Source organism: Hylobates moloch, unplaced genomic scaffold, assembly GCF_009828535.3.
Source record: "Hylobates moloch isolate HMO894 unplaced genomic scaffold, HMol_V3 SCAFFOLD_8, whole genome shotgun sequence".
In the NCBI taxonomy this organism is placed as follows: Eukaryota; Metazoa; Chordata; class Mammalia; order Primates; family Hylobatidae; genus Hylobates; species Hylobates moloch.
The window spans coordinates 92301267-92317640 of record NW_026652283.1 but is presented as its reverse complement, the minus strand read 5'-3'; the positions used below and the strand labels follow the sequence as shown (position 1 = coordinate 92317640).

At 42.4% G+C, this 16374-nt stretch overlaps 1 protein-coding gene across 4 annotated transcripts in view; it reads left to right on the top strand.

Moving 5' to 3' along the window:
- Window positions 1-16374, top strand: part of MLH1 (mutL homolog 1) — a 56035-nt gene that overhangs the window by 9649 nt on the left and 30012 nt on the right. For all 4 annotated transcript variants that reach the window (XM_058443200.1, XM_032162102.2, XM_058443201.1 and 1 more), the window contains exons 4-10: window positions 1636-1709; window positions 4215-4287; window positions 6270-6361; window positions 8764-8806; window positions 8956-9044; window positions 11370-11482; window positions 13788-13881. In XM_058443200.1, coding sequence (XP_058299183.1) covers window positions 1636-1709; window positions 4215-4287; window positions 6270-6361; window positions 8764-8806; window positions 8956-9044; window positions 11370-11482; window positions 13788-13881 — 578 coding nt within the window. The remainder of the gene's footprint in view (window positions 1-1635; window positions 1710-4214; window positions 4288-6269; window positions 6362-8763; window positions 8807-8955; window positions 9045-11369; window positions 11483-13787; window positions 13882-16374) is intronic.

Genomic DNA, 16374 nt, shown 5'->3' with positions numbered 1-16374 from the left:
ATCTTGCTCACAGTGACTGCTAGATTATTCCAAGAAGGGACAATTTCCAAGACTTGGTTTACACTAAGACGGCTCCTGATTTTAAGGATACCTTAGATCAAACTCTAGGAAGGCAGTTTCATTTTGGCTTTGCAGCTCCCTGGGTCATTTTCCAAGCCCATGGCCTCCTGGAGTCTTTGCCTAGCTGTAGGTTATCTTTGTGGCTATTATTTCACTATAATTATACAGGGAAGATTTATTGAGGAATTTTTGTGTACCAGCCATGGTTCTCAGCACTTTGTATACTTTGTATTAACTCTTGACTCTTGACAGTAACTCTACAGAGGTTCTGCTGTTACCCAGTTTTACATGAGGGAAACATGGCCAGCGGACGCAGTTAGAAAATGGCAAAGTGGGGATTAGAAACTAGGCAGTTTGACTCCAGAGTCTGTGCCCCTGTCCACTTGGCTCCACTGCTGGGGAAGAGGCCTCTGAAGCAGCAGGACCATCTGCTGTGCCGTGTGTAGTGTCACTGTATCTTCCTGGTGTGATGTTGTGTTCTACTTTGCATTTTCATGTCTTTCCTTATACAGGTCTCAAAATCATTTACCTTTTTTTTTTTTGAGACGGAGTCTCACTCTGTTGCCCAGGCTGGAGTGTAGTGGCACAGTCTCACTCACTGCAACCTCCGCCTCCGAGGTTCAAGTGATTCTCCTTCCTCAGCCTCCCAAGTAGCTCGGATTACAGGCACATGCCACCACAGCTAGCTAATTTTTGTATTTTTAGTAGAGATAGTGTTTCACCATGTTGGCCAGGCTGTTCTTGAACTCCTGACCTCGGGTGATCCACCCACCTAGGCCTCCCAAAGTGCTGGGATTACAGGCGTGAGCCACCCCGCCCGGCGTTATATTTTTTAATGATGCAAATTAGCTCAATTACATAAACCAGGGAAATCCAGCTAGGACCTGGTGATTTCTGAGCCTGACCCATGTGCCTTTCAATGAACTGAACTTTCCACACCTGTATTTACTGTCTACTGAGATGCTGTCACACAGACCCCATCATAGCACAGTTCCTGAGTTACACGTTTACATACTGTAATATCCTTCTTGTGAAAAAAGATACAGATTCCAAAGGTCTGAGAAGCGAATCTTGGTTATAAAGGGGAAAAATAGTCATGGGTTTTTAAAATTTGTTTTGTCTTAATTGCATAATTTCAAATTTACATTTCTAAATGAATAATTGCTTATATAAAGCAGTTTTGATTAACAATATAAAACACTATATTTGGAGTGATTCCTTTACCCATTTCTGAAGGCAAGTTTTAAAAATTACTAGAAGGCACTTCATTGAGAATATTATTAAACATGCCTATAGTTCTACCACCTCAACACAATTGCTTATTAACATATTAATGTTTTGGTGTGTTTTGGACTTTTTAATATGTGTTTTTCACTTGTTCTAGTAATTATGCTACAGATTGTTTGATCATTTCTTTTTCAACATGTCATCAAAGCAAGTGAGCAAAGTGCTCATCGTTACCACATATTAATACAAAATGGAAGAGGCAGTTCAGATAACCTTTCCCTTTGGTGAGGTGACAGTGGGTGACCCAGCAGTGAGTTTTTCTTTCAGTCCATTTTCTTTTCTTCTTAGGCTTTGGCCAGCATAAGCCATGTGGCTCATGTTACTATTACAACGAAAACAGCTGATGGAAAGTGTGCATACAGGTATAGTGCTGACTTCTTTTACTCATATATATTCATCCTGAAATGTGTTTTTTGCCTAGATCTCAGAATAATCCTGTCTCAACACCAGTGTTATCTTTTTTGGCAGAGATCTTGAGTACATTTTCTTTTCTCCCTATTGATAAATTGATAATCCTCAAGGATGATTATTAGGTGATACTTTTACTTCATGGATTCTTAAAAGATATGATTTAACATATTACAAGTGCCTTGCAAGGTGTCTGTTACACATAGGTATTCTAAGTAAATGGTAGCTGCTGATGTAATTTCTGCCCCTTTGCCCTTCAGTTGGGGTATTGCTTTGGACTGATTAGAGAGCTGTGGCTGGGATGCTAAAGGTTCATGTTTCCTTAGCTGGCTCCTGAGCCACCAGCTCCCACCACCTGTGTATACCTGTGCTGGTTTGCCTTCCCACAAGTAGCTGCTGGCTATCTGTTACGCTGTACAGTTTTCAGAAGCTGATGAATGGCCTTGGAACAGAACAAAAATGGGATTCAGGATAACAAAATCGCACCTTTGTTTTTATAAGCACTGGCCATTCACTAGTTGAAGACTGGTAGGAGTACCTGATTCATGCCAAAAAAAAGATAATTTTTAAAAATCACACAGATTGTTTGTAGATTAAAAGGGAAAATAGGCTAGGTATAGTGGCTTTGCCTGTGACTTTGGGAGGCTGAAGTGGGAGGATTGCTTGAAGTCAGGAGTTTGAGACTAGCCTGGGAAACAGAGCAAGACCCTGTCTCTACAGAAAATTTTTAAAAAATTAGCTGGGTATGGTGATGCACATCTGTAGTCTTAGCTACTCTGGAGGCGGGAAGATTGCTTGAGCCCAGCAGTTTGAGGCTGCAGTGAGCTATGATTACACCACTATACTCCAACCTTAAAATAAATAAATAAATAAGGGAAAATATCTTCAACAAAGGATAGTTCTGTCTGTTTCTCAGTCTTCCTCAACAGATAAATGTGTGAAGTAATGGAAGGTGGAGATTTCAGATTACACAACATTAATGCTAGGGGCGTTTGACTCTGTGTGAATTCTAATTGCCCTAGATCTAGATGGGCTGATACTATTAGAATCCCCTGTCACTAACTGAAGAGAGAGTTGTGAGTTAATGCCTTCCTAGATAGCCTAGGTTATGGTATGCCGCTGCATACTAAAATGGCTCCCCTTCCATAGCAGGATGAAATAGAGTCATTATCTTGGCAACCAGCCCCTGCCAATGTGCTCTCAGTCTGCCTTTCCAGCCCCTTTGCTCTACCTATTCCCAGCTGCCATGTATTCTAAAGCCTCTATGCTTTCATTTTTGTTTTTGCCTTCCTGAATGGTCTTTCCTGCTGTCACTGCCTGAAACTATTCCTCTCTAAAGAACAGATGAATTGCCATCTCTCTGGGTTGCTTTTACCCACCCTCACTCCCACCTCAGGCTGAATGGACCCTTCTCTAGATCACTTAGCATATTGTTCTACAGTTAGGTAAAAAGTCTACCTATCACTAGATCAAGAGCTTTCTTTTTTTTGTTAATTTAATTTTCTTTTTCTTTTTTTTTTTTTTGAGATGGAATCTCACTCTGTCGCCCAGGCTGGAGTGCAGTGGTGCGATCTTGGCTCACTGCAAGCTCTGCCTCCCAGATTCACGCCATTCTCCTGCCTCAGCCTCCCAAGTAGCTGGGACTACAGGCGCCCACGACCACGCCCAGCTAATTTTTTGTATTTTTAGTAGAGACGGGGTTTCACCATGTTAGCGAGGATGGTCTCGATCTCCTGACCTCGTGATCCACCCACCTCGGCCTCCCAAAGTGCTGTGATTACAGGCATGAGCCACCGCGCCCGGCCCCAAGACCTTTCTTTATTACCAGGGCTTCCACAGACCTGACACGTGGTAGTTCCTCAATAAATAATTGCAGAATTACTGAAAAATTTTACTGTTAACTTAGGCAGTGGCAAAACCATTGTTTGGTAGCTCAGAACTCAGCAAGTAAATAGCAACATTTGCTAGAAGAGCAGATATTTTTTCAAATCCAATTCAAGGACCGGGTATGGTGGCTCATGCCTGTAATCCCAGCACTTTGGGAGGCCGAGGCAGGCGTATCCAGGAGTTCGAGACCAGCCTGACCAACATGGTGAAACTCCATCTCTACTAAAAATACAAAATTAGCCGGGTATGGTGATGGGCACCTGTAATCTTAGCTACTTGGGAGGCTGAGGCAGGAGAATCGCTTGAACCTGGTAGGTGGAGGTTGTAGTGAGCTGAGATTGTGCCATTGCTCTCCAGCCTGGGAAACAAGAGCAAAACTGCATCTCAAAAAAAAAAATCCAATTTAAATGATTATGGAAGTAGTGGAGAAATAAACAGAAAAATGATAAATAATTAAGACAATATATAATATGGCTATATTTTAATCCATTGTTGGTATGATTTTCTCTTTTCCTCTTGGGATTAGTATCTGTCTCCCTACTGGATATTAATTTGTTATATTTTCTCGTTAGAGCAAGTTACTCAGATGGAAAACTGAAAGCTCCTCCTAAACCATGTGCTGGCAATCAAGGGACCCAGATCACGGTAAGAATGGTACATGGGGGAGTAAATTGTTGAAGCTTTGTTTGTATAAATACTGGAATAAAAAATAAAATTGCTTCTGAGTTTTCAGGGTAATAATAAAATGAATTTGCACTAGTTAATGGAGGTCCCAAGATATCCTCTAAGCAAGATAAATGACTATTGGCTTTTGTGGCATGGCAGCCTGCCATGTCCTTGTCTTTTTTAAGGGCTGGGAGATTCTTTATTGGGATGGCAAAAATCAATGGCAGGGTAGTTGGCATTGAAAGAAGATTAAGCTTGACTCCAGAAGGCATGGGTTAGAGCCTAGCCTTGTCACTCAATGGTTGTATGTCCAGAGGCAAGTCACTTAACATCCCTTAACCCCAGTTTTCTCATCTATCAAATGAAGCAAAGAATACTTGCCCTCTTGACTTAAAGGGTGTCTGATGAGACATATGACTGTATCATTAGCTGGGAGAAAGTCCATCATGCTGCCTATGTATAGTGCCTCAAGTTGGTCTCTTTCCCATCTATGATTCCACAAAGCACCCCACTGTCATGTTATCCATCCCGCCCCTCCACCCCAAGTCCCATCTAGAGCACATCTTCTTGAAGTCCAATGTAACCTGCCTAATCCTGAATGTGACGAGCCAGGCATGAGGCAGAAAAGAATGTGTGTTTTGCAGTACATGTTAAGAGAGATCTTGGGCTGGGCGCGGTGGCTCACACCTGTAATCTCAGCACTTTGGGAGGCCAAGAAGGGCAGATCATCTGAGGTCGGGAGTTCGAGACCAGCCTGACCAACATGGAGAAACGCCGTCTCTACTAAAAATACAAAATTAGCCATGCCTGTAATCCCAGCTACTCAGGAAGGCTGAGGCAGGAGAATTGCTTGAACCCGGGAGGCAGAGGTTGTGGTGAGTTGAGATTGTGCCACTGCACTCCAGCCTGGGCAACAGGAGTGAAACACGGTCTCAAAAACAAAACAAAAAGGAAGAGAGATCTTGTAACACGGTGACCACCATGTGATTTCCAAGAACTTCAAATGATCTAAGAAATTTTGTGATTATTATTAGTTTGAAAAATACCCTTTTTTTTGGCCGGGCGCGGTGGCTCACGCTTGTAATCCCAGCACTTTGGGAGACCAAGGCAGGCGGATCACGAGGTCAGGAGATCGAGACCACGGTGAAACCCCGTCTCTACTAAAAAATACAAAAAAATTAGCCGGGCGTAGTGGCGGACGCCTGTAGTCCCAGCTACTCGGAGAGTGAACCCGGCAGGTGAGCAGTGAGCTGTGTGCCTCTGATCCAGCCTGGGACAGGGAGATCCGTCTCAAAAAAAAAAAAAGAAATACCAAAGTCACACTCTGTTGCCCATGCTGAAGTGTGGTGGTGTGATCTCAGCTCACTGCAGTCACTACCTCCTGAGTTCAAGCAGTTGTCCTGCCTCAGCCTCTTGAGTACCTGGGATTACAGACATGCGTCACCATGCCCGGCTAATTTTTGTATTTTTAGTAGAGACAGGGTTTCACCATGTTGGCCAGGCTGGTCTCGAACTCCTGACCTCAGGTGACCTGCCCACCTTGGCCTCCCAAAGTTCTGGGGTTACAGACGTGAGCCACTGCACCCGGCCTGAAAAATATCTTTGAATGCCGTGTGATACTATACTTGTCAGTTCACATTGTGTCCCACTAAATCATGTACTCTCCTGAGCAAGATCATGCTTTGTCTTCATATTTTCTGTACAAAGCAAAGACCCTGACACAAAGATAGCCCCCAGTGCATAGCTGAGAAATCAGTGAATGAATGTGGGAGGCAGGAAAAATGTCCTTTAATTCTTCTGTTAATGCTGTCTTATCCCTGGCCCCAGTAAGTGCTTAGAACTGTGCTGTTGGTAAATATAATTGGATTCACTATCTTAAGACCTAGCTTTTGCTAGGACATCTTGGGTTTTATTTTCAAGTACTTCTATGAATTTACAAGAAAAATCGATCTTCTGTTCAGGTGGAGGACCTTTTTTACAACATAGCCACGAGGAGAAAAGCTTTAAAAAATCCAAGTGAAGAATATGGGAAAATTTTGGAAGTTGTTGGCAGGTACAGTCCAAAATCTGGGAGTGGGTCTCTGAGACTTGTCATCAAAGTAATGTGTTCTAGTGCTCATACATTGTGAACAGTTGCTGAGCAAGATGGTGAAAAGTAAAACTAGATTACAGATAGTTTCTGGTCAAGGTTTAGCCACCAATTTTGCACTTTCTCTCATCTCCCCATTAAAGAGCAGTTGGTCTTTAGATCAATGAGAGCTCTTTGATGGCAGACAAAACAAAGTGACTCTAGCCAACCTAAGCTAAAACGAAATTTAGTGGAAGGCTAGGAGTTACCACATGAAGTGTGTGCAGCTGCCCCTTGGAGAGAATAAGAACCAGGGTGCCTCTGGGACCTAACATCATTACTGTACTCCAGTTGTTTTCATTCTTTTCCTGACTTTGCTCTAGAGTCAGTTTCCTAGCAGAGTGCATTTGATGATCATGTGCCCATATCTGTGGGGAGAAGATTTCTTGATTGGCAGTCTTACTAAGGGTGCATATCAAGTAGATTGGAATAGAGGTAGTTTCCCAAAGGAAGATGAGAGGCTGTTACCAGGAGGAGGAGAAGGGATTCAGGACAGATGAAAACAACATTATATCCATGATAGACTTACTCTGCTGGTACAGATGGTACAGATGGCTTTAGTATAGGCTCTCCGAACCCACATATCATTGATTATGATAGGGATACCAGGTGATCTCCTTACTCACCTCATTACAGGATGAGCCACCATGCCTGGCTTTTTTCTTACATTCTTTTTTTTTTTTTTGTTGTCCAGGCTGGAGTACAATGGCATGATCTTGGCTCACTGCAACCTCTGCTTCCCAGGTTCAAGCAATTCACCTGCCTCAGCCTTCTCGAGTAACTGGGATTACAGGCATATGCCGCCATTCCTGGCTAATTTTCTATTTTTAGTAGAGATGGGGTTTCTCCATGTTGGTCAGACTGGTCTTGAACTCCCAACCTCAGATGATCCTCCCGCCTTGGCCTCCCAAAGTGCTGGGATTACAGGCATTGAGCCAGCACGCCCGGCCCATTTTTCAGTATTTCTAAAAAAAATCTAAAGTGAGTCAAACATTTCACCTTAATGAAATGACAAGTTTATACATCAAGTTTCTTTGCTTTTTCTTAGAATTTTATACTTTTTTTTTTTTGGAGACGGAGTCTTGCTGTGTCACCCAGGCTGGAGTGCAGTGGTGCTATCTCAGCTCACCGCAACCTCCATCTCCCAGGTTGAAGCAATTCGCCTACCTCAGCCTCCTGAGTAGCTGGGATTACAGGCACATGCCACCACACCCGGCTAATTTTTTTTTTTTGTATTTTTAGTGGAGACAGGGTTTCGCCGTGTTGGCCAGGCTGGTCTCGAACTCCTGACCTCAGGTGATCCGCCCGCCTCGGCCTCCCAAAGTGCTGGGATTACAGGCGTGAGCCACCGCGCCCGGCCTTTTTCTTGGAATTTTATAAATCAGTGTCAGAATATTCATTACCTCCTAAAAATAAAGGAGTTCTAGTTGGCTGTTTTGGTTTTAGGTGTGGTAAAGTGAAATATTGTTACTTAATAAATGCATTTTGCTAGACACAATCCTTTGGTTCACAAGCTCTGTAGAGAAAAGAGAAATAACCGCCAACCAAGAAAAGGTTGCGAGATATCAGAATAAGACCCAGGGGCAGGAAGAAGCCAGTGAGAAGGAGAGCATGTTGAGGGCTCTGAGAGAGAATAAAAGCAGGGGTTGTTGGAGCTAGCTTTTCAAGGTATCCTTGAGGCAAACTAGACCTTTGGGACACTCTGAAAATAAAACTGAAAGTGAAGAGATTGTGGGCCGAATGTGGTGGCTCACGCCTGTAATCCCAGCACTTTGGGAGGTCGAGGTGGGTGGATCACCTGAGATCAGGAGTTCGAGACCAGCCTGGCCAACATGGCGAAACCCCATCTCTACTAAAAATACAAAAAAAATTAGCTGGGCCTGGTGGCAGGCGCCTATAATCCCAGCTACTCAGGAGGCTGAGGCAGGAGAATCAGTTGAGTCCAGGAGGTGGAGGTTGCAGTGAGCCAAGATTGTGCCATTGCACTCCAGCCTGGGCAACAAGAGTGAAACTCTGTCTCAAACATAAATAAAAATAAATAAAAAAGAGATAGTGGCATGATATCCTTGATTCTATCAGCAACCTATAAAAGCAGAGAGGAGCCTGTGTTTTGATTCAGTCACCTTTAGCATTTTTATCTCCATGAAGTTTCTGCTGGTTTATTTTTCTGTGAGTAAAATATTAATAGGCTGTATGGAGATATTTTTCTTTATATGCACCTTGTTTAGATACTCAACTCCACTAATTTATTTAACTAAAAGGGGGCTCTGACATCTAGTGTGTGTTTTTGGCAACTCTTTTCTTACTCTTTTGTTTTTCTTTTCCAGGTATTCAATACACAATGCAGGCATTAGTTTCTCAGTTAAAAAAGTAAGTTCTTGGTTTATGGGGGATGGTTTTGTTTTATGAAAAGAAAAAAGGGGATTTTTAATAGTTTGCTGGTGGAGATAAGGTTATGATGTTTCAATCTCAACCGTGAGACAAATAAGTCCTTGTGTCTTCTGCTGTTTGTTTATCAGCAAGGAGAGACAGTAGCTGATGTTAGGACACTACCCAATGCCTCAACCGTGGACAATATTCGCTCCATCTTTGGAAATGCTGTTAGTCGGTATGTCGATAACCTATATAAAAAAATCTTTTACGTTTATTATCTTGGTTTATCATTCCATCACATTATTTTGGAACATTTCAAGATAGTACCTGCATTAAGAGTTTGCTTTAGTCAAGTACGCAGGCTTGTTTTATGCTTCAGATTTGTTAATGGAGTTCTTATTTCATGTAATCAACACTTCCTGGGTGTATGTAATCTCCTAGATGCTGTGGCGTGAATCATGTGTTCTTTCAAGGTCTTAGTCTTGAAAATATTTATAGTGTAGTAGAATTATTTTATCCTCCGATGCTCCTTCTTTTCCTTGTATTTCCATTATCACTTTAGGATTTCACTTATTTATCATTCAACATTTATTAATTGCCTCTCATAGTCCAGGCTTTGTGCTAGAAGTTAGGGATATAAAGACAAATAAGATATTTCCTGCCTTAAAGACTAGATTCGTGTCGCTAAATCTTCATTATCAAGAAAAGCGTAAGGGGGAAAAGTGCTTGCATTATGGATTCCTCATAGTGCTCCCCTCTGCATGTAAAAACCACCATTTCCATCACAGATTCCTAGCTGTCTCAGGACTTCATAAAGCCCAAAGTGCTTATGTCATAATCTGAGGAAAAATACTGAGACCCTTCCATATATGGGAGGTATATGGATGAGACAGCTTCTGACTTCACTTTTCCCAGAAATCTGAAAAGCAGCAGCAGTCATTCCAGAGCCCAGTTTCTACTTTGAAGGGCAGATTATTTATTCTTTGAGCTAAACCGACTGAGGAACAATTAGTTTGCTTTTAATTTACTATTTTCTTTTACTTATTTATTTATTTTTTTTTGAGACAGAGTCTCACTCTGTCGCCCAGGCTGGAGTGCAGTGGCTCGAACTTGGCTCACTGCAAGCTCTGCCTCCCGGGTTCACGCCATTCTCCTGCCTCAGCCTCCCGAGTAGCTGGGACTACAGGCGCCTGTCACCACGCTCAGCTAATTTTTTGTATTTTTTAGTAGAGACGGGGTTTCACCGTGTTAGCCAGGATGATCTCGATTTCCTGACTTCGTGATCCACCCACCTCAGCCTCCCAGAGTGCTGGGATTACAGTCGTGAGCCACCATGCCCAGCCACTATTTTCTTTCTAATTGTTAATGAATTAATTTTTTAAAACTGTGCTCCTAGAGCGAAGGGATAGCTTTGTTTACAGTGTAACTTTTCAGAGCTGCTTTAACTAGATTTTAAGATCAGAATTAGTTGTTGTGAAATCTTAGGGACTATACAAGATTAGAAATCCTCTATAGCAGCATTTCCCAAAGCAGTCTTCCAGAACACTAGCCTCTTGAGGCATTTTGGTAAAAAAGAGTTTGCTGGTTCAGTGTGTATGGGCAGTGCCACAAACCGTACCCTTTGTTGAAGACACTCATATCACACATTACTGCATAAAAAGCTTCCACCAGCCATTCGGCAAACCCTTATTGAGTGTCTGCTATTTCCTGGGTATTGTGCTATATGGTAGGGATATAGTAGTGAACAAAGAAGAAATGATGCCTGCCCTCAGCTGACTTTGCAGTTGGAAAGACACATGAAATAATTATGCCATTCATTAGCAGATTGTGCTAGATGCCTCACTGGGAAAATAAAGGACATGATGGAAAACTCTGTAGGGTCAGAGAAAGGGATCATTAGAGAAGGTTCTTTGAAGAAATAATTTTTGAAATATGAAGGATAAATAGGAATTAACTAGGTACCAATAGATTAAGAGTAGAGCTTTCCAGACAGAGGAACTAGTTCTTGGGAAGGTCTCCAGACAGAAATAAGTGTGGCTTGTCTGAGGACCTCTTACTCGCCTATTAACCTTCCCTCCCCAATAAACATTCCTGGGAACAACACACATTGTAGAACCACGTTGTGGTGGTATTCAGTATAGCAAGTAATTCAGCAGAGATAAGTTCTTGGAATCTCATCTTTGGGATTTAGTTACTAAGATACATTCAAGTTTCAGCAAAATAAGGTCTCAGAGCTTGGACTCATTGATCTGTTCCAGCAATTAGAGCAGTACTTGGCACATAGCACAAGTGCTTGAAAACACTGACTGAGTAGGGTAGGTGGGTGAGTGGGTGGGTGGGTGGATGGATGGATGGGAGGGTGGGTGGGTGAATGGATGAACAGACAAATGGAGGGATGAATGGACAGGCACAGGAGGACCTCAAATGGACCAAGTCTCCGGGCCCCTCATTTCACAAAGTTAGTTTATGGGAAGGAACCTTATGTTTTTAAATTCTGATTCTTTTATAATGTTTGAGTTTTGAGTATTTTCAAAAGCTTCAGAATCTCTTTTCTAATCAGAGAACTGATAGAAATTGGATGTGAGGATAAAACCCTAGCCTTCAAAATGAATGGTTACATATCCAACGCAAACTACTCAGTGAAGAAGTGCATCTTCTTACTCTTCATCAACCGTAAGTTAAAAAGAACCACGTGGGAAATCCACTCACAGGAAACACCCACAGGGAATTTTATGGGACCATGGAAAAATTTCTGATCCATAGGTTTGATTAAACATAGAGAAACCTCATGGCAAAGTTTGGTTTTATTGGGAAGCATGTATAATTTTTGTCCTAAGTCTGTGCTCAGCCCTCCCACATGTGCTCATTGCTGGTTGACTGTTGGAGTCTGGTTCTTACCTAAGAGGAAGCCCAGGAGAGGGCATAACAGGCTCCTGTGAGCCAGCACACTGTCCTCACCTGACAGTGTCAGAGTCCTTACAAGCAAGCCCTAGCCAGAACATTGCTGGAAGAGATCAAGGGCCACTGTTTGAAATTGCACAGCAGGATATGGAAAAGGGGTACCTTAGGTATAGGCATTGTCATTAAAGAAATTGCTAAGATACTGGAGATTTTCCTTTTTAAGGAATGAGCTTTATGATACAAAGAGCAGTTCTAAAAATTAGGGAGGAAATTAACTAAATTAATTAGCATATTTCTCAAATTCCTTTACAGTTTTTGTCTCTCTGCTGATATAGTGTTTACATGATTGTTATTTACTAAACAAATGCTATTTTATATTCTGCTCCTTATGACTTAATTGTTTATTACAAGGTTTTGTTGGTGACCTAGCAACAATAAATAATCCCAAACACAGTCTGAATTTTTCGTTTTCCACCCAGAAATAAGATGAATCTTTCCATTTCCGTGTTTTCAGTTTTCATCATTTTTACCTTATAGATTACTTATCTTTATTGTTTTAAAGGATTTAATAATAATTTTGTAGTTTTTGTTTTGTTTGCTTGTTTGCTGTTGGAAATGGAATATTCCCTGCTTCCATTTAGACTGCTAGCCAGCTGTAAATGTTTCAAAATATGCATGTTTTACAACAGTTGTTCAAAGCAATACAGGAACACTAGGGACAGAGCCAGTCATTTTACAAACATTCTGTTACACTGATGTCTATTAGCAGGGTTTTTCCTATTTTATTAGGAGGGACTTACACCTGATATATAACAAAGTTTGTTTTAATCAAGGCTCAGAAAATGTTTTTCATTAGTTTTTTTCCTAACCATGAAGAATAACTGCTTTGTAACACACATGCTGGCTATAAAGCAGACAAAAAATTCAGTGTAGGTGCTGCCTGACTGGCCTCTGTCCATGTTTCTGTTGGGGCTGCTTACCACAGCCTCTGCATTATCATTAGCTAGTGTGTTCACAATACCAAGTTCCCAGTAGCAAAGAATGGTCAAGCTCTTACGCATGCCGTTCATTTATCTACACTGTGCAGGTACACTCAGGTGGCAGGGACAAAGAACACTCCTTGGCGCATCTCAAGTTCAGAATTCTCAGCAGAGGGGCTCCAGCTGTCCTTTTGTCAGGTGCCCATGCCTGCTCCAGGCCTGTGTGGTCAGGACACGTGTTACGGAGTACAGGGACATTAATGATGGGGTCATGGATGTGGTGAGCACTCAGAGGATGTTAGTCTCTTCATTGATAAAGTCACAACCACTCTTCCTGTTGGAAATAAGAAGATTTGACATATCCTTGTCTACAACAACACAGGACAACAGATAATCAGCAGGTCATCTAAATCTGTCCAGAGAGAAAGGAGAGCTGTGTTTCCTAACATCTTCCCCTGATTTTAGTCTTATTTTTTTCTGCCTTTATTGCTTTCTACCCTCTCCAAACCAGCCTCATTTCCTAAATTACCTTGAATATGCATTGACACTTGTACTGCCTGAAATTCTGGAAAACTCAGTATTGCTACTCCACCGTCGGAATTTCCTGAGCAAAGTTAGTTGCTCTCTCGGCTCACTATTTAACACACGCACACGTCTATAATAGTGCTGGCCCCTTGGGGTTGGAATTAGTTTATTTATCAGCATGTTGTCTCCCAGCACTTGGTGTGTGTGATATGCAGTATGTATTTGCAGAATGAAAAGTCTGAGGGCTGACGTCATACTTCCCACTGTGCCCAGCAAGAGCACAGTTAGTTCACATGAGCCAATGGGGGCAAAGGGAAGTGAGGAGGGAGAATATACTGCCTTATCATGTTTTCTATTACTTGGCTGAAGTAAAACAGTCCCAAGCCGATAGTAAGATACTGGGCTGGGAAGTGGCGACAAGTAAAGGTGCACCTTTCTTCCTGGGGATGTGATGTGCATATCACTACAGAAATGTTTTTCCGGAGGTGATTTCATGACTTTGTATGAATGTATATCTGTGACCTCACCCCTCAGGACAGTTTTGAACTGGTTGCTTTCTTTTTCTTGTTTAGATCGTCTGGTAGAATCAACTTCCTTGAGAAAAGCCATAGAAACAGTGTATGCAGCCTATTTGCCCAAAAACACACACCCATTCCTGTACCTCAGGTAATGTAGCACCAAACTCCTCAACCAAGACTCACAAGGAACAGATGTTCTATCAGGCTCTCCTCTTTGAAAGAGATGAGCATGCTAATAGTACAACCAGAGTGAATCCCATACACCACTGGCAAAAGGATGTTCTGTCCCTTCTTACAGGTACAAGGCACAGTTTTCCTTCATTTATTCACTAATTTAGCAGAACCTCACTAAGAGCCTGCTATATGCCAGGCTCTGTGTTAGCAATAAAAAAAGGAATGCCATGCCTCACCCCATCAGGAGGTGCTGATAGCTTGTAGGCAGAGTGGAAACAGATGTGCTCTAGAGGCTCTAAATATTACTTCTGCTGGGGTCAGTTGGGAAGCCACAACCGCTACTGTTTTTCTTCCATAAAAGACAATCAGTCGGGCACAGTAGCTCACACCTGTAAATCCCAGCACTTTGGGAGGCTGAGGGGCGGATCACAAGGTCAGGTGTTCGAGACCAGCCTGGCCAACGTAGCGAAACCCTGTCTCTACTAAAAATACAAAAATTAGCTGGATGTGGTGGTGGGCGCCTGTAGTCCCAGCTACTCGGGAGGCTGAGGCAGGAGAATCACTTGAACCTGGGAGGTGGAGGTTGCAGTGAGCTGAGACCGTACCACTGCACTCCAGCCTGGGCGACAGAGCGAGACTCCTTCTCAAAAAAAAAAAAAAAAGACTGTTCTGCTCTGTGGAGGTTCTTGTCATAACATATCCACGTTGATTGCCCAGATGTTGATGTAATTAATTTAGCAGTCATATTTTAGCAGTCGTAAATAGTTTAGCACTTGCATTAAATAGACCAAACCCCATAGTAGGTATTTGAAATACAGAATAAATGTGAGGTACCCCTGCTCTAAAGGAATTTACAGTCCAGAGCTGACTTATGGAGGATTTCTTTCTATTATTTCTGGCTCTGCTACTAATTTGTCTATTTCATATCCTAATTATGCTAATTTATCATTGTTTTCATTTTGATTGAAAGGGGGAGAGCACAGAAATTGTGGTTAAAGGTAGTTTTATTTTATTTTTTATTTGAGATGGAGTCTTGCTCTGTCACCCAGGCTGGAGTGCAGTGGCACAATCTCGTCTCATTGCAACCTCCACCTCCCAGGTTCAAGCAATTCTCTTGCCTCAGCCTCCTGAGTAGCTGGGATTACAGGCATGCGCCACCACGCCCAGCTAATTTTTGTATTTTTAGTAGAGATGGATTTTACCATGTTGGCCAGGCTGATCTTGAACTCCTGACCTCAGGTGATCCTCTCACTTTGGCCTCCCAAAGTGTTAGGATTACAGGCCTCAGCCACTGCACCCGGCCTAAAGTTAGTTTTAGATTAAATGTTTTCATGTTTTCCCTTCCAAAGTAATAAACTGGTCAAGTTATCACCTTCTTCCATCTCCATATTAATCAGGATCCAAACAGGAGATAGAAACCATGCAACAATTTGAATAGATGAATAAAGAATTATAAACAGGAGATTAGAGTAATAGGGGATTAGATAGTAAGAAGTGAAGAGATAGGAACAGCAGATATAAAGAACAACCATTTCCTCCTACGGCTGAGATACCATCCCCGCACCACACTCCCCCACCTACAGACTGAGATGCAGACCTTATTGAAGAGAATGTAACTGGCTCGCTGTGAGGTAAAGTCAATGAGGCGCTGCCCAGTACCACTCTGAGGGGATGCTGGGGAAAACTGCCTGTGAGAAGAGGGCACATGCTGCTGGCCACTTGTGGCTAAAGAACTTGAAGTCTGATAGGAGTGCACCCTAACCTGGCAGAGAAACCCTTTCTTCCTGCTAAGTCCCTCTAGCACATTATACTGGCAAAGCTTTACATTGCAAACCTCCATTATCACAGAGCAAGCAATGAAAGATGGACTCAGAGCTGAGGCGATAAATTGATAGCCAGCATAGCCTCTAAACTGACTTTTATGACTACATTTTATGGATAGAAAATGTTCTTGTATATATTGTTTCTTTACATAATAGGGGACTTATTCATGGCTGCAGATGAGAAAACAGATCCTAAGAAGTTAAGTGATTTGCCCAAGGTCACACAAAAAATTCCACTGGTTCTAAAATGACAGTAATTACAGTTAACATATATTGTATGTGGCAGATACATATAAAGCACATGGCATGAATTTTTTTTTTTTTTTTTTTTTTTTGAGATGGAGTCTTGCTCTGTCGCCAAGCTGGAGTGCAGTGGCGTGATCTCGGCTCACTGCAATCTCTGACTCCCTGGTTGAAGGGATTCTCCTCCCTCAGCCTCCCAAGTACCTGGGATTACAGGCATGCACCACCATGCCCAGCTAATTTTTGTATTTTTAGTAGAGACGTGTTTTCATCATGTTGGCCAGGATGGTCTCGATCTCCTGACCTCGTGATCCACCTGCCTCAGCCTCCCCAAATGCTGGGATTACAGATGTGACCCACCACGCCTGGCCACTTGGCGTGAATTTAATTCCCGCCATAAA